This window comes from Etheostoma cragini, chromosome 17 (assembly GCF_013103735.1).
Source record: "Etheostoma cragini isolate CJK2018 chromosome 17, CSU_Ecrag_1.0, whole genome shotgun sequence".
Lineage (NCBI taxonomy): Eukaryota > Metazoa > Chordata > Actinopteri > Perciformes > Percidae > Etheostoma > Etheostoma cragini.
In genome coordinates, this window is record NC_048423.1 from 16,805,933 (window position 1) to 16,832,426 (window position 26,494).

Here is a 26,494-nt window from a genome sequence, read left to right on the forward strand (position 1 = left end):
TGATAGATCTCAATTACTTTCTTTCTCAATTGTTCCTGAATTTCTTTGGGTCTCGGCATGATGTGTAGCTTTTAAGGAGCTTCTGGTGGACCTTACTGTGTCAAGAAGCTCATATTTAAGTGATACCTTGATTGTGAACAGGTGTGGCAATAATCAGGCCTGGGTGTGGCTAAAGAAATTGAACTCAGGTGTGGACAACCACAGTTATAGTATGTTTTAACAAGGGGGGCGATCACTTTTTCACACAGGGCCATGATGGTTTGGATTTTTTTTCACCTTTAATAATAAACACCTTCATTTACAAATTGGATTTTGTGTTTACTTGTGTTGTCCTTGCCTATTGTTTAAAGTGGTTTGATGTTCCGAAACACTTAATTGTGAAAAACATGCAAAGGAACAGGAAATGAGGAAGGGGGCAAACACTTTTTCACACCACTGTATTCTGAGGACATATTATCTATATTATACAACATATTATCAGTTTGGCCATCTTGTGCTGAGCAGTTCTATACTTCCTTTGATTCTGCATTGGACATATTTGCTGTAAACCCCTGACTTGCTGAAAAAAGGTTGTCCAAACACATGGTAACACTCTTTCAGTATTTAACTGAACGTAGTGTAAAACAATATCTTACATTCCTGTAGACAATGATGGCACGGTATCATAATTGATTCCTGGCACAGAATACTACATCGCTCTGCAGGTATCAGGGGCAGAAGACCAAAAAGGCATTTCAACTGTTAACTCACTGACAATACCTTTTGTCTGTTCATGCATCAGGAGAATCTTGTCCTTTTCATCAGTCCATCCTGTGTCGCTTCATTTTTACATTCAAATGAAATAGGGACTGAATTTTTCTCTTTACATTTGCTCAGTAGTCCAGTTACCTAACTCAGTTCTTTGCAATAATTTGCAATAATGAAATAAAACAGCTCAAAGTAAACACACTTGAACATCTACTGTCATTCTTAAGCAATGTCAACATTCATTTTAGCATCCGTTTCTTGAATAGCCAGCCTTCCAGTCACAACATGACTTCCTTCATTTTTATTCCTAGCGAGTTGTGTTTTGGCCTCACCTTGGTGTTGTCGAAGGCTAACAGCAGTGTCCTGCCGTTGGTGAGGAATATCTCCACAGCATTGTCTCTTAGCTGCCACCAACGCTTGTGCACCTCCTTGATCTCTTCGTAGGTCCAGGAGAAAGAGGGTGCCTCGGTCTCCCCATGAAGGCTCTGTCCAAACACAAACACATCCGGTGTTGAGTCGCCAGGTGGACTCACAACTTACCCTCTTGCAGGGAATAATCCTGAGCAGTTCTCTGGCTTTACCTGGTTGTCATGAGCATCAGCAGCGTTGTCCTCCACAAAGTACATACCAGACTTTCCTGTATGAAAACACAGCGTGAGTCAAGAACAAGACAGATAAAAGCTTCCCCCGTTGAAAAACTAACAAACACTTGTGTGTGAGGGAAGAGCAATATTCTCTAGTACCTCAGAGAGAGCACATTACTCTCTGTGCCTCTGTGACCGGCGGCTGACTTTATTATGCATGGAGCAGTTGTGAGAGACGGTCAGTGTCTTACCCAGAAGTAGCTCCCCTGCTGTTTCTCTGGAGGGGGCGACGCTGATGCACCCTCTGGTGAACCTAAGGACAAAGTGACGTTTGTCATATCAGTAATACTCCATCTGAATACAGCATAGACACCTCTCAATGTAGCACTGGTTGATGAGACCTGTATGTGACTTTTTCAGATTACTCTGTCTTCCTGAGAGGAATATGATGTTTTCTAAAGACTTACAGGCAGACAGGGGGTGGGGGGGGAGGGTTAGAATGTTATACCTGATGGACTCGCTGGTGGCTTTGTCTTTGACAGTGGAGGAGAAGGAGGAGTGAGTCTTATCCTCAAACAGGAAGGACAATGGTGGCTTCACTGTGTCTAAACAAGAGAATGAGGTCAGAATGAGAACACTAGATGAGACAAACAATAGCACTAGGCAGATTTTTGCCATTCTGCTATAAAATAAAAGGGTTTCTTTACCTTCAGACTTGCGTCTGTCTTTAAGCAGGTATTTGTTAGGAATGGTAAGGTAGCATCTCTGTAGCCGCCGCCGCTCTCGGTTCGGCCCTTCGGTGGGGTCCAGCTGCCAGGATGTTGGGTAGGATGTCTGGTCGTACCAAACCGCACTGAAACATATCATTACAGCCCTCTCAAACACGTTGTCTGCTCATATCATCAAAAATAACCTCACTGCAGAGCCGTAGCTAGCAATAAGGACACTGAGGTCATGTCCATGTAATTTATTTTTCAGTAATTGGGGCATTTCTGGTTAGACCTAAACTGCATTTCGTTGCCTTGTACCTGTACCTGTGCAATGACAATAAAGTTGAATCTAATCTAATTTAACATCCTGTGAAAAAGTTTAAATTCTATAATTTCACAGATGGAATTTTATAAAGCCTGGTTAATGGTTTAGTCAAAATCCTGAAAGACAGAATGAGTCGGATTTGCTCGTGGTGGTTTGTAAACATTAACAGTTGGCCCCTCCTCTGGGCTCAGCAACACTAGCCAGAAAGTCAGAAGCGATCTTCAGTTTAGTTAGCTAATAGGCATAGTATTTGTGTCCAGACAGGACAATCTTGTGAAGATTTCCAAACCAACACCGATTATAGGAGAAGAGGCTGAGATGTGACAGCTGGAAGCAGAGTGCCACCCAGAAATGTCCCGAACAAAGTAAAATGATAAGAAAATAGAAAAAACAGGCATAGGGCAGGGTTTCTGCAGACTGCCACATACTTCTAGTAGGTCATTTGGCGTCCTTGAGCGCCAAGAAAGGCACCTTTAAATAAAATGTATTATTATTATTATTATTATTATTATTATTATTATTATTGTTATAAGAAGTGATGATAGAGAGGAGTTATTTTGTATGACTCAGTGCCTTGTGTTTTAGGTGGGAGACATACGTTAGTTTGAATTTGGTATTGTCTCATCATAATATTTCTGCTATTGTGAGAAAAGGATGCGATACAGAACTTAGGCTTCAAGGATGCCGATGTCAGCCAGTCGGCAAACAACTTTGGTCCAGAATGAAAAGTCTCAACATCTACTGTATTCATGTCCTCCTTTAGAATTAATAATAATGACTTCGGTAATCCCTAAACCTTTCATCTGCCGCCACCAGCAGTTCAAAGAATGTGCTCTAATAAGCAAAATGTAGGCTGCTAACAGGATAAACTAAGATGGTGAACATGCTAAACATTGTACCGGATAAACATCAGCATGGTAGTAGTAGTATTAGAAGTATAGAAAACGTAGTTTTGCTCATTTTAAGCCAATATACTTGCACTTACTACTTATTGTCTGGAGTTTGCACCTTCATGGTTGAAAGCATTTAATTGGAAGTTGCTTTGGATAAAAGTGTCTGCTAAATGACATTTTATGTAATGTGTTGTCACTTGTGAACATGTTAGCACGCTTTTGTTAGCATTTATCTACAAACTGTGCATTAGTACCGCTTGACGGAGCTACTAGCATGGCTATAGAATTGAAGCCTTTCCTTAAGTCCTGGCTATGGCCCTGCCTCACAGGATATTGCAAATGTATAGTTCAAAAGGTTTGCTTGATTTAAATATTACAAACGGTTTCTTCTAAGATATTCTGGTTTTCTGTATGTCTGAAATCATCTTCTATCACATTAAAATGTCTTTATTCAAACGAACCAATTTCCCTACATTTTACTTTGAAGAAAATGACCAGAAAAGAATCAACATTAGAATACCAATCATAATTACAGTAATGATTTTCTGATTGTACTTTGTTATTGTGTAAGCCCCTGTCGTGTGAGTGTCGATGCCTACCGGTCATGGGTGAGTTGTTGCACCAGCTCCTGCCAGTGCCGGCTGGCGCTGAGGTCAGTCTTATAGAGTCCCCTGATATGCTGGATGACTTTCTTTCTCTCCATGCCTTGGCGCAGAGACACATTCTGAGTGATATCAGCTGCAATCTTTGAAATGTCCTTGGACTTTCCATCTAGTCTCTGGATAAGACTGCAGTGGAATAAGAAAGAATGGAGTGAATAAAGGAGTAAAACAAGACCCAATTCTTACCAATATTTTCTTGTACTAAACATCAATTCTCACGCAAGGAAAAAAGCCCCATACTCACTTCCTCTGAGTGATGGCCATTTTCTTTTCCCATGCCACTTTGCTGGTTTTCTCTTCTGCTTCATACTTGATTTTTTCCTGTAAGAATACAATTACAAGAAAACAAGTTCTTAACACACGCTGACTTTATTTACTGGCTATAAAGGAACCTGACAGGTTGCATTTAGAATTTACGAACCACCACAATTTTCCACTTACATAATTCATAATGCTTATAATTCATATTGCTTAACTGCCAATCGGACAAATTGACTTTGACTAAACTGGCTTATAAACTGTTCCTTTCACTTAACTGCTTTTCTTTGTAGGACTTACCTCTTTTATGGCCTTGAGCAACTCTTGTTTGTGTGGAGCGTTAGGTGGGATGCAGCGATGGCCACAAAGCTTGAGCGAGGTCATGAAAACACCCACGGCGTTCTGATCGTCTTTTGTGAGGCTGTCCTTGTGATCGTGCAGCATCTCATACAGGTACAGTGACAACTTCGGTCCATGCTGAGTAAGAGAGAGAAAGAGAGTAAAACAAAGCAGAAATTCAATTTTTGTTTGTGTCTGAAGCCACTCGCACACAGTGATGGACAGGAAACAAGCCTTAGCCAGCTACTGGACCTTCAGTAAAGCTTGAGAGGAGGAAGAGTGAAGGGCTCCCATGGTGATGCAAGGGGGCTGCTGAACAGCATGAAAACATCTATCAGAGTTATTTTAGAGCCAGTGCCTGACAGCTCCTAGAAAACTTGTCTGTAGGAGTGAACGTGACAAGCAAAGCTAATATACTGAACACTCACACTTTCCCTTGAAACCAACACAATGTCAGTACTGGGTGGGTAAAAATGACCAGAAATACATCTTACTTATTCAGTAAGCAAAAGTGAAGTTGACTTGTAAAAGGACTTATATGATGCATTTCTTTCACACTCACCTCTAGACCCGGGCTGAGGCTCTCCTTGAGGATATCCAGATGTCTGGGATCAAACACAAACTCCAGCGACTCTTTCCTGTCAGACAGGGGAAGTGCAGGGCTAAGTGTGTGCACAAGCAGGCGTCCAATTTGAACCCGAAAAGTGTCCCGACACGACCATAGGATCCTTCGCCACTGCTGATGTGGGGCACCTCCTCGACCCGTGCTGCCCTGTGAGATCATAACCATCAACGCAATGTCTCATAATACAGCAATTAGCTCTTTGCAGCTCAAAAATGGCTCTCAGGGTTGTCATACCAGGCTGATTTTGATCCCATCCATCATGAGTTTGAGGACATCTTTCTGAAAGCTCTTCTTGCTGGCAGGCGGCAGGGTAAAGGGTGTGGGAGAGTGTGGGACAGAGGCGGAGCCACTCTCCTCCTGTGGTTGATCACCTGGATCTGGTGTAAAAAGCTGTTGGTCAGGAGAGTCGGGAATATTCAGCAGGTCAAATAAGTCCTGACTCACATCTGTAATGAGAGACACATTCAAACAGATCCGGTATTAGACATCCAGTTTGGTTTACGCTCATGTAACGTGATGGGGTAAACCGAGAAGATTTGAATAGATAAGTGGGAGAAGTTTCTTTTTACCGTGGTAAATTAGTCTGTTAACAGCGAGAACCACAAGCCTCTGCAGCCGTTGGATGAACTCAGTCTCACTGGCACGAATGGGGTTTTCCTGGCTCATCCTCCTTTGCATCATCTGGTTGAGTTCATCGCTGGCTACCGAGCGCATCCTCATTAAGAGAGAGTCAGACTGGGCCAGAGAGAATCGGCGCCGCCCTACAAGCACAATATTGGTATGTGCTCAGTTGCGACAACACAAATTGGGCGCACATGATGGTAGCAAGAACAAGCATTCTTTTTTTCTTTTCTTTCAAGTTCATCGTAATGTTAAGCAATATCTCATAAATCATTGAACACAGAAGATTAAAAAGATTTATGAATCTACAGTAAGTGCCATCTATATCACACTGATATAGTTAAGCATTCAAACATGCACACACAAAAAGCACCAGTATCGCACGAGGGTACTGTGCAAATTCACCCGAGGTGAATGCAGGCGGTGAGTTGACAGGAAAAATGGGAAAACATGCTCCATGACATGGAGGATGTTCTCCGCTGTGGACCGCAGTCCAAGCTACCTGCGTCACAGTGGAGCATGTAGGATGGAGCTCCAGAAAGGGAGGGGAGGGGGGAGTCCTGGGACAGGAAGCTGAAGGGAGGGGAGAGAGGTATCTGGCCATAGGAGCAGTAGTGCTGTCTGGGAATGCGGGGAATAATGGAATCCTTAATGGCAATGGAACCTTCAGATGGGGACGAGGAGAGGATCAATAAACACACAGGTGAGGGTGTAGAAGTGAAATGCCTGAAAACACATGGTGGTCAATTCCACACTGACTACACACCAGATTTCTACTGTTGCATTAGTCATACTCACCCGCGATGCTCTTGCGCTTCTGATAGATGGCGTGATGTGGAGAGCTTGGTGTATTAACAGAGCTGCTCAGCTTTCGAGGTTCCTGATTGGCTGTCGTCTTTATGAACTCAATCGCTGACTGAAGGACACGGAACTGCAAAGCCACAGCCATCTCTGGGGAAAAAAATGACAATCAAAGACAATGATCTTGTCATGTTCGAAGTTAGCTTCATGCAATAATCACGTGCACAACTTGATTTGTTTTGATTTGACAACTTGACATATTTTCTCATTTTTCAGGTTGACTAATGTGAATACAGACACCGCTAAATATGTGATGTTTTAATTAGCTGGTTTTTAAAGTCCCATGGCATGAAAATGCCACTTTATGAGGTTTTTTAACATTAATGTGTGTTCCCCCAGCGGCTAGAAATGGCAATAGGTGTAAACCGAGCCCTGGGTATCCTGCTCTCCTGGTAATTTGGCCCATCCATGACAGAGAGACATCATGGCTTTCAAATGAGCAAAGTGGCAGTTGGTCAGGGCCACACACCCCCAAAAGCTACAGACTCAGAAATGGCACGTACTAAGGAAAGCTCAGTGTGGGACTGGCTCTAGTGGCTGTAATTTTGCACCAAGGCGGAATTTTGGGAAATAAACTTCAGACCACTAAGGTCTATAGAAGAGCATCCAAAGCATGTCATGGGACCTTTAAATTCTTCTTTTCAGTCTTGGGTAACAAGAACAAAGAAAGTGTCGGTAGAAATCCTTACATAGAACTTTGGGGTAGTTGGTCATGCTATTGATCAAATCTCACAAACACACACTGGTGACATTTATCAATTTGGCCCAATGAGGGCGTAATACAGTCGAGAATAATTACTAAAATGACAAACAACCAAAGGCTGCCATGTACAGAGCCACAATGCCTTTGTAATATTTCTGTGATCACAGAATGATTATATCTTTTCAAAAAATAGAAAAGAAATAAAAAATGGGAGAGATCCTTTTCAGAGAGAAAATTTAAGAAAACATAAGAAAACTATTTAGTGGGAAGATGGAGATGTGAGATCTTGCATCTCAATTTATAGTTTTTTATTAAATGAGTTTGCACTCCGCAGCTGTAGATAATGAAGTGACAGCCCAGTTTCTTTCTGCAGCAGAGCTTGACAGCTTGACATCATCCAGAACTGCAGAGCATAGAAGATGGCAACACTGATGCATTTTTGCTTGTGTATTGAATTTCAGAAATCCAGCGCTCACCCTGTGTGTGACGCATCTTGCTGGTCTGCATGAAACCCAGCAAGGTAATGAGGTCTTCAATGATGCGAAAGTATTGGGACCCCGAAGAGCTGCACGAGTGGATTGTCACAGCTACTAACAGCTGCTGGATGTCACACACCAGGAGCTTGTAGTCATTCAGGGGAATACTGCAGAGGGAGGAAAAGAAAAGCAAGAAAATATGAAGCACAGGTTTGCTGTGAGTCGACCACTTGTGTATGCCAGATCAATGAACTGTGAGAGGATTGATGATTCAATTCATGGCTCAAAGGTTCAAGACAAAACCCATGAACCAATGGAGGTGTTTGAATGAATCGTCCTCTGTTCTGGCAACCGTACCCATTCTCCATGCCATTGAGGGTGGAGAGGGTGTTAAAGAGCACGTAGAGCAGCCCGTGGTCTAGCAGGATGTCTGCCAGCTTGGGGCAGGCGTTGAGAAGCTGCAGCAGCATACAAAGGATGTTGTGCACCAAGGAGTTCTCATAAAGGGAGTTCTCAATGAGTCCCAACACTGGGATGATACAGCGCCTTCTAAAGGGTGAGATATTTTCCATTTCGTCCAGATCCAGACTGAAAGAAATACACAAAAGAAAAATAGTATAGCTTGCATAAATACGTGTGCATCAAACACAGTGATTCATACAATAGACAATCCTACGCATAATGCTCTAAGATAAAGCATTGGACGATGTGGCTTGACAACTGTATTGTCCCTGGACTCACTCTTCCTCTAGGCCCACCAGCCGTCCAAACAGCATCTCCAGGAAGCATTCGAGGAGCCCCTGGCTGCCCTGGTGAATGTACAGCTGGTTGGCGAGCAGCGAGAAGCCGTGGTTCTTCAGAAACCTCTCCTTCTGCTCCTTAAGGGCTCTGCTGAAATATGCATCTAGCAGCTAGGAAAGAGGGGGGAAAATATGCAGTAACAGAAAGGTTACACTCAACAATGGCAAAATATTGTTATTATTTGCTAACATGTTGGCATGGGGGTTAAAATGTATGACACAGAGACGATTAACGGATTAGTTTGAAATTTTTGGTGCCTATTTGCTCTCATACTGAGAGTGAGATGAGAAGACTGATACCACTCTCATGTCTATTTGATAAATACTGCCAGCATATGGTTAGCTTAGCTTAGCATAAAGATTGAAAATGAAAGGAAGCAGCTAGCCTGGCTCCGTTAAAAATCTGTCAAAAGCGCTTCTAAGATGTAAAACAAATATATCAATGTGACTTTAAAGAATGGTAATGAGCTAACACATTTCTAATTGGGAGTTACTACTGTGTGTTATCTATCGGCACCATGACTGCAGTAAAGTTTGACTCCTGGTGCTAAATCAGATCAACAGGCTTAGAGCATAGTAAAGCCACCTTCATGACGCCTTGCTGGATGAGAGGCGATGAGTGGTTGACCAGGACAATGAGGGCCTCTGGCTGGATGAGCTTGTCCATCACCTCCTCAAGCATGAGGTCAGGCAACAGCAGCAAGATTCCCCGCAGAAGATCATAGAGTCCACAGCAGATCAGCACCAGACAGTCCTCAGTGCTGGACCTGAGAAACACAGCTTAGACTTTAGTGTTGAATTACTGTGCATGAACAGCTGGCCAAATTTCCTCTATCAGTGCTCAAAATGACATCTGTATGACACAGTATATGTATACATACATACATACATACATACATACATACATACATACATACACATTCTTATACAGTACATACCAACATACATACACACACAATATTTATTGAGGTTAGTTTCTTGCAGTGTCAGTTGTTGTATTTTGTATGCAACTATGTAAAGAGCGTGACTGTTCAAATGAGGTGTTTTCATAACCAGCACAGCCAGAATTGAGAAAGCTATTAAGTTGTCAGTGTCTTATAGCAAATACAATTCTGTTAAAATAATGCTGCCCACAACACAGTGCTTTATGAAGCGGATTTTGTAACTGGGAGTGAATATTTTGCACCCCGGTGTTAAACTTCAAAACTTAACAGTCAGAAGAGAAGCTATTTCTCAATGAACACAACAACCAGTTGTACATCAGTAAAGATACATTGTTGAACTTATACCTACCAATTTGAATTGAACCTTTTTCATTTTTTAAAGGTTTTCTGGACAGCTTGAATTTTTTCAACAAATCAAATCAGATGTCTTAATGTCAGACATCTTTGGTTAGTAAACAGGACTAGAATCTATATTTTAATTATTTCTTATTAACTGAAAACAGCAGTTGGCTGGCAGTAAACCTGTTATTGCAGCACAAATCCATTTCAATTCCAAAAGTTGGCTAAGGATCATTACCATAACCAAATGCTGTATTTACATTATGCAAATCCCTACACGGATTGTCTTTTTCAAGCAGAGTGATAAAGTTTTATAACAGAACCAAACCCACATGGACATGTTGATAAAATGTTGAAAGAGACCATCAGTATTCACTGTAAGTCATTTATAAACTGGCCAAGGTTTAATGTGGGCTGACTTTATTAATATTATAATAAGTGGAGATATTGAGCATTCAGTCACATTAGAACATACTGAGAGCATTTTCTTGACATACAGTAATACTGTATGTGACACCCAACCAAGGATGCCTTGTGAAAGGGTTCAATTACAGCATACCTTTCATTGGAACCAGTCTTGCTGTGTTCCCTCTCGTAGCCAGGAGAGTAGGTGTAGCTCTCCCAGTCTTCAGGCATGGAGCCTCGGTCAGTCGAACTGGGCCAGCGGCCAATGGCCAACGAGCCGTTTGGAGCTGGGAACGCCAGGCCCAGACTGGCCAGGTTGCTGTGGCTCCTCTGGAAGGACTGGATTCCTTTCAGGCTGTCGGGGCGGCGCGGCACCTCATCACTTGCCCATTCAAACCTGTCCTCAGACTCTGCCACCCCAACGCTGCCCTCCGCTAGGCTGTCCATCTCTGCCATCTCGTCCCGCTCCTCCTCCACGCTGATGGAAGGAGTGTGCAGGGCTCCTGCCTCACCTATGTCCTTAGACTCACAAATTGTCTTGGCTGATTCACAGCTGCTCAGGAGCTGCTCGTCCCCTCCGCCCTTCTTTAGTGTCTCTGTGCTGCCAAGACCCTGCAGTGTGGGGAGGAAAACCCCGTCACCCTCACCTGCCTCATTTGAGCTACCATGTCCAAGTCGAGGTGTCAGTAGAGGGGAGGAATACGGAGATGGTGCCAGACTGGGTGGGCGTAACGACTGATCATCACCTCCATGTTGAGGGGAAGGACCGTGAACATGGCCTGGACCAAAGAAAAAAATGATTAAGCACTTGTAAGTTATTAGACTTCTACTTGAAGGCTGCAAAGCACCTTATTTGGATGCAGACACTTGCAGTGCAAAAAGTAACATTGATCAACATTGAGGCTGTGATCGATAACATTGTACATTTAACTGCGTGCCAGTGCACACTATGTCAGTTCTGTTTAATTTGAATGTATTGTTGCAAGTATAAAAGCCAAATGTATTTCATTTATACAGCCTTTTTCTAAAGTCATAAGGTGCTTTATAACTAATAAAAAAGAACAGAATTCAAAAAGCAGGCTTACGATGACAAGATAGGCGCTTATTTGAATAACTTAGTAGAAAAAAAAGGCTCAGATTGAATAGATATAATAGCATAGTATAAGATGTTTAATACAGAGGGGCTCCTTCTACTACTGTTAAGAGCAGCATTTAGATTAAATCTTTTTGAAAGCAAAAAACAAAGAGTAGAAGTTTCAAACACATAATGAGCTAACCCACATGCATCAGCTTTTACTAGAAGTAATGGTGTTTGCATTAGGTACTTTAAATTAAACTCTGGTGACTGTAATTAATCACAGAGAGAAAACAGGGCTGATACAGCTCTAAACACGTTCAAACTAATTTTTCCTGCTCTGAGACACATACCCTCATAAAAACACTGCTGATCTTCCTATTTAAAATGTCCTTCCAAAGCGATAAACTGAAGGTTTGTCTTCACTGTGTAGGATGCGTTGGAGTGCCTAGAGTAATATAGATGAAACAGCTGTACCTGCATAGGGAGCGTCAGTGAAGACAGTTGGAGAGAGTGACACGACAGAGCTGCTGGCAGACTTTCCTCCACTGCTGGAGTGTCTCAGATACATAATGGACTGCACCTTCTCCTGGTACAGCTTCCCATCTGACAAATAAGAGACATCAAAGGAACTCAGTGCATTACATTAATGGCACTTTGATACAGATGTGCTGCTTTCAACTGCACTGCTTCCTCACCTATGTGTAGTGAGAAGTAGAAGCTGGATGGAGTGTGGCAGACGTAGGTGTTGGTTGGTGGGTGAACAGCCAGCAGGAAGTTGTAGATCAGTTTCAGCAGGTCCATATCCGGAGGGGACCCAAGTACCTCCTGGATGATTTTGACGAATGACATACAGACTTCCTGCGGGATGGCGGTCAAATGCTCGTCCTGATGTTCCTTAAGACAAACATAATGTGGTCAGTCACCGTCTCTGAAAGGATAAAGGTTATTGTTACAATAGCTTTGTGACATACCTGTAACACCTGGCAGGTGAGCAGGAAGCGGTGCACTACCTCAGCCTTGAGGAGCTGACGGATGTTATAGACCTGATAAGGGTGGTGCACCCTGATGAGGATCTCTAAGGCAGCAAGCAGTGTTTCCCACACGCCACACTGACAGAAACAACAGAGTGAATGACAATAAAGAGGAAGACACATTAGGCGTGCAACCTCTAACATATATAGCAATTGTAAGTCGCTTTGGATATATAACATTTACTGTAATGAATGATCCTGTGACATACAGTATGTGTGTTTACCTCAGCCTTGGCCCAGATCTTCCAGTCCAATAGGACGTCTGAGAGAAGCCCAATATCCTGCACCACAGCGATGGACTCAGCGTCCAAACGGAACTGCCCATCGTCCCCCAGGATGAGGATGGGTGCACTGCAACATCCATCCAGTAAAGTCTAGAAGTACAGAATATGGCTCTCTAATAATCACTCTCTCCACAAACAACCTTACAGCGTTAAATCACAGACACAAAGAGTCAATAAATAAATTCTCCATTACATTTTTTGGGATTGCGTATCACTCCATCAAAACTACTACCATTTACTCCCTGAACTGCCCTGTCTGTATTGATCAGTCTATCATTTGTAACCAGCTTCACTGCAGTGGAAATACATCTTACAGTCCTTTGCAACCCTGGTAGACTGAGGTAAGATAGAATCTGGCAGTTTTTCAGCATTAATAGACAAGTATAAGTGAAAATAAATCCAACAACTGTAACACATCATGTTCCTTTTTATATAGGAATGGTTAAGTCACTATATTGATTATATAGAATGTCACTAATCAGTGCAGTTCTGCACTATACAATATACTGTAGTATGTGTAAGCATAAAGTGTCAGATGCAATCAGTGGGGCTGTGTGACACTGCTGTAGCTCAGTGTTTCATCAAGTCAGACAGAATCCAATTCACTGCACAGCCATCACACAGATCAATTACAGACACTGCCAGAGGGTCAAGTAACAGCAGGGTCACCAACACCGGCTCCGAGAGGCACCAGTGTGTTGGGCTGGATCGGACTCATGGAAAAAATCTTTTTTAAAAAGACCTACAAGTGTTGGTGAATATGTTTTCCTGCACAAATCAGCAGAGGTTCTGGGAATAGAAGATAGCACAGTTCATGGTGTGACTCACTTTCAGCATATGATATCCCACAATGCATTTAGACTTGATGAGGACCTGGTGGATCATTGAGTATCCATGGTAACAGTCCATTTCATGGATGCGGTGTTGGTTAAACTTGGACAAAGACAGCAGCACCCTCAGGGCCAGAGCCTGGGTCTTCTCACAGTCACTCAGCTCCACCGTCTGGACAGCGCGGATCCAGACATGAGGGACAAAACAAACTCATGGATGTGAACAATGCAGACCTGCAGATGGAGTTCTAAAACATTATTTCACACTGTCTACGCTACAGTTATTGTGTTCTTACAAAAGGCACACACCAAGTCCAATGTGAAACTAATATCAGACTTTGTCTGTAAAAGCGCCAATAAACTACAGTCCGTATTGGCAAGTAGTAACAAGTGCAACAAAACCTATATGACTTCCCTCATCCTACAGAGGGTGGAGGCCTGTAACTGGCATATTTAATAGTTTGAACATGAGGTAATATTTCTTCTTAAATATACTTTTGCAAATTACTAAATATTTGTCCGTAATCTTCTGGGCTTAGAAATACATGTTCTTGCGGTGTTAGTCATGAATATTAGTATGAAGCAGGTATAAAGACTTCTAATTTAAATGGGTTTCTGCAACTAATGATAATTTGCATAATTAGAGAATTTGTGATTTATATGTTTGGTATATTAAACATCAAATCAGTGAGAAATGCCAACCATAATTTCCAAGAGCCCAAGGTGATTACATTTACTATAATGTTAAGACAGATTCAGAAGCTGTAATAATTAAATATTTGGCATTTGCTCTTGAAAAATGACTTGAATGATTATTTGATAATCCAAAGAGTTGGCTGTAAATTTTAATAATAAAAACATCTCTCTTTTCTATGATAAAGTGTTTATGACTGTGATGCAAAGGAGTGTTAGAAGAACAGCTGACAAGCCGAAGTTGACAAAATATGTGACATTATGATAAACATTCTTCCACATTGCTGTGATGTGACTTATCCGTCAAATTTTTGTCAAAGTTTTATGGTTTACTAAATCCAGCTGCCACTTTTCCCTCTCTGAAATACATCCATCCAGACCTAAAGTATTCCAGAAATATCTCCGACTAGAGCTCCATGAAAAATGTGACCCATCCTACCTGTGCAAAGAGGAAGACAAAATTTCCTGTTCCTCCGATTTTGTGCAGGACGCTCTGCAGGCCATGCGTTTCAGTAGGGAGCAGAGTTCTGAGAGAGTTGGGCTCCAGGGAAACACTCTGCACTTCCTTGGAGCTGAACGGCCGCTGGGTGACCACAGTCTTGGCCTGACCCTTCAGTCTGATTACAGGCTCATAGATAGTGTATGCTCTAGGACTGCTGGGAGCATACACCACTGCCAAGCTCTCCTACACAGAAACACAATAAATCTTTTTACAGCAAAACTTTCATCCTGTAACTTATAATTATTGACAGCTTTAGCTATTCACTGTAGTAAATTTTATAGCACTTTTTGTTGTAATTCAATAAGCCCCAGCTGGTTTGGAGCTATAATGTCTTGCATGGATTTAGACCTGGATTAGATTTGGTAAGAGCGTAACAGAAATTATAAAGATGTAGAGAGAAAATCATTTATTCTTCTTACTTACTCCCTTCTTGTTTTAATTAATGGGAGAAAATGTGTTTTCCAGTCTTGACTGAAGTAGCTGTAGCTTAACTGTAATAGCTTTTTTCCAATTGGGAAAGAAATACTACCAACCGTGCGGTATCACAAATGAGAGCTAATTGGAACAGCACATTACTCATACACCGTGAAATGAAACAATAAATGAGACATAGGAGGGATTTAATTTCAGAGCACTTAAATCACAAAGCACAGGTTAAACAGCAGTGTTTTGACTTGCGGAAATTGGGTGAAACAATAGTGACAATAAAACATTTATTTCTCTATTTCATGTTTTATAAGAGCATGTTTAATGTGTTGTGATTTGGATGTTGAGTTAATACTTCATGTTAAGAACTTACAACCAAAGCCGTTGTGTCCACATCTGTATTTTTCATCAGAAGCTCCCGTACATGCTCACACTTTAAGCCTTCCAGAGTGACAAATTTGGAGATTGTCCCACTGGGCTTGCCATATTTACAGGGCATTATCGAGGTGAGGTCAGGCCCACTGGTGTACAGGTAGAGGGCCTCCTCAGATCCTATTCTGCATCCTGAAATACGGAGGTAAACAGAGTTACATTTACTCTCCTAATGAGACCAACACTGCAAATAGCTGTTCTTATGGAGGCCGGAAAACAGAATTGTAAGACATCCAACATGAACTCTAAATTAACCTCACAAGTAAATGATTAATCTTACCTAATGAAGTGAGATGTCTCTGTGCGTGTGTGTGTGTGTGTGTGTGTGTGTGTGTGTGTGTATGTGTGTGTGGGTGTGTGTGTGTGTGTGTGGGTGTGTGCCTGTCTGTCTTTGGGGGGAAGGTAACCTACACGTCACAGGCAGACGTCACCTGCAGAACGCTTAAAGTGCACATATTGTGATTTTTGGCTTCTTACCTTTCCTTTATTGTGTTATATATCTTTTTTTGTGCACGGTATAGGTGCTTATACTCTGCTTCTGACTGGCTAGTAGTCCTTACCTAGCTACTGCGCATTTGTGACTCGCAGCAAAGAAGGAACAGAAGTGAGATTCCTCACTCTGTAGCTAAAACAGATAGCTCAACACATAGGGTGAAAAACATGGTGTTTTTTGAAAATTAAACCATGTAAACCTATTCTTATGTTTCCTAAATATATAAGAACAAATATAAATACAAATATCAACCTCAAAATGAACATAACATGAACACAACAGTGGGGGGAGGCTTCGACTCCAGCACACTTTTTCCTGCTTCCAAAGTTACATCCAACATAACATCACATTACATTACGATTTCTGGACATACCAAACTAATTTCTTTTCACTTTCCTGGAGCACGAGCGGATAGCATAGAGGAACATTGCAACTGTTATTACGTAAATACCGCTGTGTAAAAAAAAAAATCATATGTGAATGAATGAATCTACAGCAACCACCACATCACACCAGCAACAGCCCCTAGACTGGTTTTAAAATATAAGTGCACCACAAACCATTACTGTACAATATGTATGCACAGTATATATTCACAGTACATAATGCTTATTAGAGAGAAGTTGGTATTTAGTGTATCGCCAGGGAGCAGCAGACACTTGCAGCAGACAAAGAGCTTACAGGCATTTGATTCCAGTTGGACAAAGAAGACAGGAGGTCCTACCATTAAAGAGAAGCACAGTGCCCATACTCCAGCGGCCACCCTGCTTCAACGGCTCCTCGGAGGACGGTGTACAGTGGCCCAACATGCAGAAGGTTTTGTTACTGTCAGATGATAAACTGGACTTTCTTGGTAGGGTGTATTCCAAGGAAACCTCACATTTCCTGGAACGGAAAGCAAGATTAATGAAGGTTATTGTTCACTCATTTACTACATTTAAAACTAAACTTCCACAGTATTATGCTTGCTATCAAATGTTCCTAACCTGATGCCACACACCCAGACAACCACTCGGCCGTGGATGTTCTTCTTGCCCTCTGGATGCTGGGTGTAAGTGAGGCCGAGGTGCTGCCATTCTCCTGCTCTGAGTAGTTCCTCACCAGAATCTGCCTGTGCAAGCAGCCCTGCTTTTATCTCATCGTTTGGGTCTATACAAATCCTGAGGGAACAGCACATTACAATGCTTCAAGGTCCATAAATAATTTAGATTACGAAAGAGTAACACATTCGTCAGACACATCTTTGAGACTGTAGTCTACACAGGAGCTCACCTGAAAGTGAGAGAGCCTGTAGAGAAGTCTGCCCACACTTGAAGCATCAGTGCCTTGGAGCCCATGGACAGAATATGAATAAGACCTTCCTCTATTAATCTCGTCCCACCCTGAGACGAGCTATGGAGGGGCTCGGCTGCAGATGGGTTACTCTCCTCTGGAAAACAATGACAATAGATTCTTAAAACCAGTTCATTGTTATATACTTACAGTAAGTCATAAAAGGGTCTTGGTGTAGTATCTGCGTCTCACCCTTGTCTTTGTCCCCATCCTTCTCCTCCAGCTCTGCCACTCTCAGCCACATAGAGGCACTGAAGCCACTAGCCATGTGGGGCCAGCAGTTCTGCCCTACAAGGGGCAAGTGGAGAGGAGCAATGTGCCAGGGAGAGGAACAGAGGTGACTTGGTCTGTACTCGGTATCCCCCTCCCTGCGTACAGGAGACAGTTTGCCCTTCCAGAGCGAACCAACACTTTTCCCTACGGCAGCGCCGTTGGGTCTGGAGCCACTGGACACCCCTCCTGGGGTTGAGGCCCCAACGATTATTGGAAAGGTCAGGAAGTGAAGAGGTACTATATTCACGTTGGCTTCTACGATTTGTAGGATGCCTTTAAGTAAAATCTCCTGCAGACAACAAAGTAAATGTGAAGATTTCTTTTTGATTTGATAGAGAAAACACAATTTGTGCTTACTCTGCATATTTACAATTAACATATGTTTGGATCCCTCACTTAAGTAAATAAAAAAGCCAAACATCACATACACACATTACTAAGCAGTTTAATTGCTTTCATAGTCTGAGCCATCTAAAACAGATCAGCGTTAAACCTTTCGTAACCCTAAGAGTCTTGATAGAATGCAGAATCCCTGGGTAGCCGTACAAAAAGAATTAAAAAAAAAACAGTTCACGTCACTATGTTGACATGGTTAAAAATAAACCCCTCTCTTCCCTTTTTGGAACCTATTTCTTCAACACAGGTTATTAATGATGTCTGCTGCCGGAATCCAATTAAACACAGACCTGTGGTAATAAGTTGTTGAAACATATCTCTTTCACACCCATTGGTGTTAATTGTATATAGATTAAGTAAGCTGAGGGGAGTGTTACTGCATGTGTTGATGAGATTTAAAGAACCGAGAAGGGAGTGTGACAGGGAGGGTGTCTTACAAAAAGCGGTTAAAGTGGGCTGGAATGGTCCGGAACGGTGTTCCAGCACCTTCTATTAAAAGGTAAACGAATCGGTTTCATACATCAGTGTTTCCCGTTTGTCTAAAATAACGCCAAATATCCATTCCAGTGTTTTCACAATTCCTTCTCAGCAGCGCACAACCGTGAGTCATCGCACAAGGCAACTGTCTGCGGTTAGTTCACACGTCTGTAGTTACTGCAGGACAGTTATCTGGTAAAGTCAATTGAACAGGTTAAGATCACGTTGGCGGTAGATTACAGGTTACAAACGGTAGTAAATGAGATGGTAAAGTTCGGCAGATCTGGTGTTTTTAGCTCAGCTAGACAGAGAATATAAAAGATAGACAGACTGTTTTACCCTCACTGATCACTGTTAAGTTAGCTGCAAGTGAAGCCCGGTGTGTTTTATGTGGACTGACTGCGTCGGACTCTTTAGAAACAGTCTATCGTTGGACTCCGTTTAAAAAAGTAATTCAATTGAATTTTAAATGCTTGTCAACATAAGGCCTGTGATTAATTTGGCATGCTGTTAACACACCAGTTATTATTTTGTTTGAATGAAAACTCAGCTCCTGGCAATTGCTTCCGGTATTCTTCGACATGTTGTCTTCGATGTTTTGGAAGAAGGAAATAACTAAAGTAACCGGTTAACTAGCTTTAAAACAAAGTTTTAAAAGTGCTGTGCAGTTGATAGAGACTTTAAAGTAGGAAACATTAAAGTCTAAACAATACTTTAAAGTTTAAATTTTAGAACACTTTCTAGGGTGTTAGGCTTCCCCCACCTGCCGGATTTCACTTTAACCTCTGATTACAAACACGATATTGTTCCTGCTGAAAAATGAAGTGTGCAGACAGTGTGAGCATAAGCTATCAGTGTCAACACCCTGAACATAAACTGACATTGCATTAATGAGTGACTGATAGAGATTGCTATTTACAGTAGGTGGGGTCTTTTCCAAGAAGAGGCGAATCAATAGAGCCAGTTCCTCCGCTGTGATTTGCTGGCTCACCATGGCAACCAGCAGCTCCACTAGCACAGTCTGGCAATCTGAATGTAGACCAATGAAGAGCAGATTACGTAAACAGTTTTCATTCACTTCGGCATGCACCAGAACCACGACCCAAAACTGCATCACTGCATGGTTCGCTCTCAGCAAAACAATACATACGAAAGAAAAAAACACAGATGGCAATACCTTACAATACAAATTAAGATAAAACAAATTCTATGTTTAAAATCAATCCATAGGATACAGATTTCCCCGGGAATATCAACAATTATTCAGAATGAGTATGATGTTTGAACCCTGAGGACTCAAAAAAAAAATCTATCTTAGGAACGCAGCAAACTGAGTGTACCCAATGTTTTCACACATGTGACACATGAATTATATCCAACAGTGTCAGATAAATATAAGCCAGAATATATAACAAACCTGTAAAGGAGGGGTCTGTTTGGCTGAGGATGTTGTGAAAGCCAGACAGGATAGTTTTGACTCCTCCCTGTTAGACCAGAACAAAGGGTCAGTCATACTACTCCGAGCACAGTTTAGGAGAAAAGTAAGACACACACATGATGCTCAGGCGGTTAAGAGTAGTAGAAAGAAGAAGAAGGGGTGAGTCCGACCTGGTCATAGAGCAGGGCAGCATTACGGGGGTTGGCGTGTACAGCACCCAGCAGGCTGTGAAACACGTGACTCAGAACCTCCAGATCTGGGGAGCCAGTGGCGAGTAGCTTCAGCTCCATAATGCAGATCTCCGGGAACAGCAGCACGCCACGCCTGGGCCCGTCTGCCACCGCCACAAACTCACGCAGCACAGCAGGCTCCACCTTTACTCCTAAGAGAACCACCACACACACCAGGGCAAGATCAGAGACACAACAAGAGACTCGCACACAGACATGCAGAGATGATAAAACGTCACGCTGACTGGCACACCACACATGCTAACACAGAATGCACACTGGTCGGCCGTGTTGCTGAAACATCTTCACAATCCACAGGCATCCCCTGCTTAGCTTGGAGGCAGCTCATAAAATGAATAAGCCTGAGTCCTGTGCTCAGCCTCAGAGCATCATGGGAGTCCCCTCATGATTTACAGGAGAGCTGCCCAGCAGGCTCTCACGCAGCTTCTGGGACCTCCTTTTATTAATGAAGCTTGCTCTCTCTCCCTATGCACAGCTCCACAGTTTGCCTCCAGTTAACACTCACACATCCAGACATACAGTATACTGACATTAGTAAATATAAACTACAAGCCGTATATGCAGACTTAGCGATAGTAAATTAAATTGCAGCAAACCATTAGTTTGCATTTCGCAGTTTTCGGGAAAAATATTTACTTGTTGGTTCACAAAATACAGTACTTTGATCGACCTCTTCTCACATATTGCATAACTAAAAAAGAGAAGCTGGCAAAGAGTAAATACAGTTGGATATGCGGTATTACTTGCATAAATTAACACATTGAAGTGCACTCAGTTCTGCCTTTCTGCTGCTTTCAGTAATTTGCTAAAATTTAAAAACCCTGAAAGGGGTGACTATGAATAGGCTAACAACAATGCTATCCCAAGGTAATCACACAGCACAGCTGACAGAAAGTTTCAAAATAAGGCTCACTAAGTGAAGCAGGCAACTACACACAATAAACTAACATACAATCAACTTGACAAACTGACTTCAACACATGTAGCGCCATTACACCACACCACATTTGTTGAACAGCGACAAATTGAGGATGGGTCTCTCTCCAACCATTTCTTTCAGATCCAGAAAATAACGGGAGACATGCTAAGGTTCTCAGATAAGCCGCAGCTCTTACTGTTGTTGCTTGTGGCACAAGCATAGACCTACGGAGGATGCATTACAACGGACTTGCTGCCTGAAACATCAGCCATAAAACGCTGCTGCTTAGGAAGACATGACCCCCAAAAATGGCGTTGAGGCTGCGTTGAGCTTGCATACACAGAGGGATGAGGAGAGGAGATGCTGACAGAGATGAAAAAAGTACTCACTTCCATACTCAAGTAGAAGTACAGAAAATTGGGTTAAAAATACTCTGGTAAAAGTAGAAGTACTGATTTAACTTCTTTACTCAAGTAAAAGTAAGAAAGTAGAGGTTAGGAAATTAAATTTAATATAAAAGTAAAGGTAGCCTTGTGGAGGACAAAGCTTCCTGGACAAGTCAGAGGTTACTAGAGAGCACACTGAGGAACTACAGTGGACATGGAAAAAAAGACTCTTTATATGTCATTGGCTACATTTTAAATGGCTTCCTGCCAATAGGCCTAAACTGTATAGCTTATTTATTGTGAAAGAGACTGGGACTCCAGGTTAAGAAGATTATGACCGAGTAGCAAGATATGAATTCAAGAGTGATTTTGTGAGAAGTCTGTATGTTCCCATCCAATTAGATTAAATTTGGTATTGATGACGCAAAAATAATAACTAACTCCAGTGAAATTATTTAAAGTTTGTGAGGACTAGATTAGGACTGTATTTGAAGCGGATTCTGGTTTCCAACTTTGGCCCCAGGTGTGTCTGTTAACACACAGACGGAGACAACTTCTCTCTGTTGATGCTTTATTAAATCAAACATCAGTATAAACATGGGCTTGTGTAGCTCTGCAATGGCTGTGTATGTGGTAATAAAAGAAATAGATAAAAATGTTAAGGCATAATACACAAGGAATCATATATGCCAGTAAATAATAAAAATAAACCCACTATTAATTACATTATCTTAATGAGCAAGGACGTTCAACACTCGCCCTTATGTCAAATCAACAGCCAGGTGTAACCTAGGTAACAGGTGAAGAACACAAACAAACTTTTAAATATTTACAAGAATATAGACCAATACGACAACAGGCTTAAAGGAACGGACAACATCAGCTAAATGACTTACAGTTCTCAAAGACGCACACAATCTCAACTGGTTATCCTCCGGACAGATAGTCTCTTTTTCTTTTCTCTCACTTTTTTTCTCTGTGTACCGTGAGTGCTATTCTCCGACATGCACTCCCAATCACACCTGATAGACGATCTTTAGTACAAAACTAAAGTAATGAGACAATTTTGTAAAATGTAAGGAGTAGAAAGTACCGATATTCGTGTTAAAATGTAAGGAGTAAAAGTAAAAAGTCGCCCTAAAAATTAAATAGTAAAGTAAGGTAAAAATATCTTGAATACTGTAACAAAGTATTTGTACTTCGTTACTTCCCATCTCTGGATGCTGAGCTACGCCTCGTTTGAACGCTGTCCATGTGAGGTGTAAATTTGTATTAATAAAAAAATGATTGTATGATAATCAAGATCACGAAAATGAGTTAAGCTTTGCCATATGTCAGGGGAGCCTTACATGGAAAAAATCTATACATTTTTATTTCTCCTATTCCGGAGGGACCTTTCATGCTCATGGGCCCCTGAGCACGTGCCCAGACAGTCCACTGGTAAATCCAGAAATGGTCTAGCATGAGGTATGCTTTTGAGATTGACTGTTTTCCGGGATACAATAGTTTTCCAGGAAGTTCATTTGATGGCTTTAGGTCACAAGATTCAGCTCATGCGGCCACAGAGCGTTGTGAAATGTAAAACAATGATTGTATTCTGAGGGGATGAAAAAGTAAAAAGGGTGTAATCAGGCCACGTTCTTAACCGGTGAGACCAGAGTGGAGAGGCTGAGCTTGTAAGGGAAAAAAAGTCGCTCAGGCCTATTTTTTTGTTTTGTTTTGCTATGTCATATGTACGCAATATAAACTAGCCACTTGTTATTGCCAAATATCCTCCACAGAAAACCAAAAGAGGATGTGGGTTTTTTTTACACTGCAAATTACTTAAAACCCATTATGTAGCTCAATATAAAATCCTCCAGTTAATGCAGGGAAATGCAATAATGCAAAATAAGTCAACAAGTGGGTTGAGTGAAACGTTCAATAGTGGGAGAAGCAAGATTTCCCAAGGCTAAACATCAGCAGTTAGAGGTTAAAAGGTTGAGACCAATACACGACCGCTCATCAAACTTAGTCTGGTGACATTTATCAACAACCAAAATGAAATGTTACAGAAGATGAAGTAAAAGTGATTAACAGCGTTCTTAAAATAAACCAAGGGAAATAAAAAGAGTGAAATATCTGCAGTGGAAGATTTACAGTGAAAGCAAAGCAAACAGTACAAGCAGCATCAAACCAGCCAAAGCTACTATGATTAGGCATGTGTAAAGTAGCTGTGGAGTCTTGAGGAGGCGTAAATGGGAGTAAGAGAAGGAGTAAGTGTGTGTGTGTGTATGTGTGTGTGTGTGTGTGTGTGGGGAGGTGGGGGTGGGGGTGGGGGGCAGTACGTTTGGACCTACCCTCTTCCTGCTTGGCCATGTCTTCAGGGTTGCTTTCGCTGTCAGCGTCGTAGCCCTCCTCCTCCCCCGGGGGCTTGACGCCACAGCTCTGCACCTCGTCCACCTCCTCAGACAGATCGCCTGCTGGGGCCACCCTTTCCGCCAACACTTGGAGCTTCTGACAGAAAGAGAGTGAGAGAGGAAGAGTGAGACAGAGAGACAGAGAGACAGAGAGAGAGAGAGAGAGAGAGAGAGAGAGAGAGAGAGAGAGAGAGAGAGAGAGAGAGAGAGAGAGAGAGAGAGAGAGAGAGAGAGAGAGGGAAGGCAAGAAGAATTCATGAATTTCAATACCTTACACTCCAAATACACCAAGATCATCAACTAGTTAACTGTCAAACTAATAAAATAAGATAAAATATAGAGCTTACCTAATCCGGTTTAAAAAAAACAACAACAAATGTTATGCTTAAATACACCGAGCATGACAAGCATTCTATCTGTAATACAGCTAATAATTTGTCAACAAAATGTTTTTGAGTAATGAGGGGGGAAAAGTACAAGATTCTGGTCATAAGACAAACGTCAGCTGACTGGCAGTACCCTCGCACAGCCCAGTTCCTTGCCGTGAACGGCCAATCGTCATATGTGCCTGTAGGCAAACACACACAACTACACACATGCGCTCAAATAACAGTCAAACTCTAAACCATTTACCAGTTCAAAAGAAGAGGCTTACTGTAATACACACCAATATTCCTTTCTGCATAATACTAGACAGATATTCCATTGTGGGTGAAGTGAACATTTCAAAGAATAGTCCTTCAGTGGACAAACTTTGTGGTGGAAGACTAATCTTGGAGCTTCATCTTACATACTTGTTATGGTTAAGTGAACATCACACTCTGCTGAGCTCACAAAGAAAAAACTAAGCTCTTAGGAAATAGGTAAATCTATTATATAAAAGTTAAATCCCTGGGTGTAGGAACAGGCTTAGTCAGACAGGCATTTTAAGACCTGTGAAAAACACATGTAACGCTGTGAGATAGGAGGCACCCACAACCAGGCGGGTAGTCAGTTTAGTGAGGACAGCCAGAAGAAGAAAATTATGTTTCGACATTGCTTTTTTGTTATTGGAACAAATACGTAAAGCAACATGAAAACAGTTACACACATGGTGCGACGTGTATACAGTATTTCAATGGATTCATTCTTTATACTTTTACGAAGCCTGTGTCCAATGAACTTACATTAACATGTTAAAATCTTTAAAACAAAAGTACCATCAGTAACCTGTTTGTGTTTCAAAATTAGCCTAAACAAGGGCTATCATAATGTACGTCGTTTGTTTTGCTGCATATCAGCCAGATAAACAGCTGCTTAGCAACATAGTGTGAATGGCCATACACAGACCGCCCTGATGCTTGACGACGCTCGGCTGGAAAATGGTTTTCCTTTCATTGTACAGTCTGCGCCTAAATAAACACCTCTGCTCGATATATTTTGCCGTGGCGGTCAGCCAAAGAAGCAGTATGTGGTGACTGAACGCTGAATAAATCTGCTTAACTCTACTGCAGGGGGGGGAGCAATTAAAAAAAAAGATAGGTAAAATGCATTTGTTAGTCTTTTGTGTTTATTATACATAAAGAGAATCAAGCAAAGATGTATGGTCTTCTTGACCGTGACTGATTGGGCACACTGGTTGAAAGATACGTTCACATCATTGGGGAGCAACTTTTCTGATCACAATGCCGTTCAAATTTGTATGATCTCTCTTGACTCTAGCTCTCCCCCGTATATCACCTTAAGAAGCATTTGTTGAAACATGTGATAAGCCCCTATTTAACCCGGGATCTTCAACGTGTTTTAAGCCAAGGACCCCTTAACGGAAAGAGAGTTGGAGCAGGGATCCACTACTACATATATGTATTAAATGAAGTTGCATATTCAACTGGGCCTACAATAAAGTGTAGGGCAGCCTACAGCCTTTACATACCTTTTTAGTTCATAGAATACTAAGCTATTAAAATAATAATTGTCAGCATGATTTTATAAGTTACACATACATGTGGCACTGTGAATCCTTAGGATTTACTGTATCTCTGGATGGCTGCCTTGGTGACTACCTATAGGCCACTAAGCCTATCATTAGTGGGGATTTACATGTGCTAACAATATGTTGGATTCATGTTAAGACATTTTATGTAAAAATATATATTTATGTAATATATATTACTTTCAAAGATTAACGATTTGGAGCCCCCCCCCTCCCGGTGCAGACAAAAACATTTATGGTTTTAATTAGAAATTTAGACATAAGCTTTATTCTATTGAGTAGAGGCTGTCCAGATTAGCACGGTACCATTTTGCCAAGAGGAAATCAGTTTTGCCACTAATGAATATGGTTTGTCATCATTTTGATTTGAACTATTCTGATTCCAATTTTTCCTTTTGATTCCGGTTCTTATTGATTCTTGAGTCTGGTTCTTTGAGGGGTGGAGCTGAAACGGGTCACATGCTTAGTTCTCAGACAAGAGGAACATTTCTATGATGACTTACAGTTTCACCGGGCTTTTTCAACGTAAAATAAAGCCACACTAGAACACTGCTTACCTTGCTTATGGCTGCAACAGAACAAGTGCCTGG

General features: G+C 41.7%; 1 protein-coding gene across 9 annotated transcripts in view; it reads right to left on the reverse strand.

Moving 5' to 3' along the window:
• The window catches only part of lyst (lysosomal trafficking regulator), a 64,677-nt gene that overhangs the window by 7,519 nt on the left and 30,664 nt on the right, over positions 1–26,494 (reverse strand). For 4 of the 9 annotated variants that reach the window (XM_034897696.1, XM_034897691.1, XM_034897699.1 and 1 more), the window contains 33 exons: positions 23,873–24,029; positions 20,148–20,359; positions 19,957–20,023; positions 19,459–19,568; positions 17,586–17,955; positions 17,334–17,490; positions 17,048–17,221; positions 16,786–16,946; positions 15,510–15,700; positions 14,648–14,893; positions 13,514–13,687; positions 12,626–12,775; positions 12,342–12,479; positions 12,066–12,264; positions 11,845–11,973; positions 10,447–11,071; positions 9,191–9,371; positions 8,546–8,715; positions 8,162–8,392; positions 7,805–7,971; positions 6,563–6,715; positions 6,267–6,428; positions 5,713–5,904; positions 5,378–5,589; positions 5,081–5,290; positions 4,480–4,656; positions 4,166–4,242; positions 3,859–4,047; positions 2,039–2,184; positions 1,840–1,936; positions 1,583–1,644; positions 1,329–1,384; positions 1,080–1,232 (listed from right to left, as the gene is read on the reverse strand). In XM_034897696.1, the coding sequence (XP_034753587.1) occupies positions 1,080–1,232; positions 1,329–1,384; positions 1,583–1,644; positions 1,840–1,936; positions 2,039–2,184; positions 3,859–4,047; positions 4,166–4,242; positions 4,480–4,656; positions 5,081–5,290; positions 5,378–5,589; positions 5,713–5,904; positions 6,267–6,428; positions 6,563–6,715; positions 7,805–7,971; positions 8,162–8,392; positions 8,546–8,715; positions 9,191–9,371; positions 10,447–11,071; positions 11,845–11,973; positions 12,066–12,264; positions 12,342–12,479; positions 12,626–12,775; positions 13,514–13,687; positions 14,648–14,893; positions 15,510–15,700; positions 16,786–16,946; positions 17,048–17,221; positions 17,334–17,490; positions 17,586–17,955; positions 19,459–19,568; positions 19,957–20,023; positions 20,148–20,359; positions 23,873–24,029 (5,895 nt within the window). The remainder of the gene's footprint in view (positions 1–1,079; positions 1,233–1,328; positions 1,385–1,582; positions 1,645–1,839; positions 1,937–2,038; positions 2,185–3,858; positions 4,048–4,165; positions 4,243–4,479; positions 4,657–5,080; positions 5,291–5,377; positions 5,590–5,712; positions 5,905–6,266; positions 6,429–6,562; positions 6,716–7,804; positions 7,972–8,161; positions 8,393–8,545; positions 8,716–9,190; positions 9,372–10,446; positions 11,072–11,844; positions 11,974–12,065; positions 12,265–12,341; positions 12,480–12,625; positions 12,776–13,513; positions 13,688–14,647; positions 14,894–15,509; positions 15,701–16,785; positions 16,947–17,047; positions 17,222–17,333; positions 17,491–17,585; positions 17,956–19,458; positions 19,569–19,956; positions 20,024–20,147; positions 20,360–23,872; positions 24,030–26,494) is intronic. The other 5 variants (XM_034897697.1, XM_034897692.1, XM_034897693.1 and 2 more) reach the window with 4 other exon arrangements.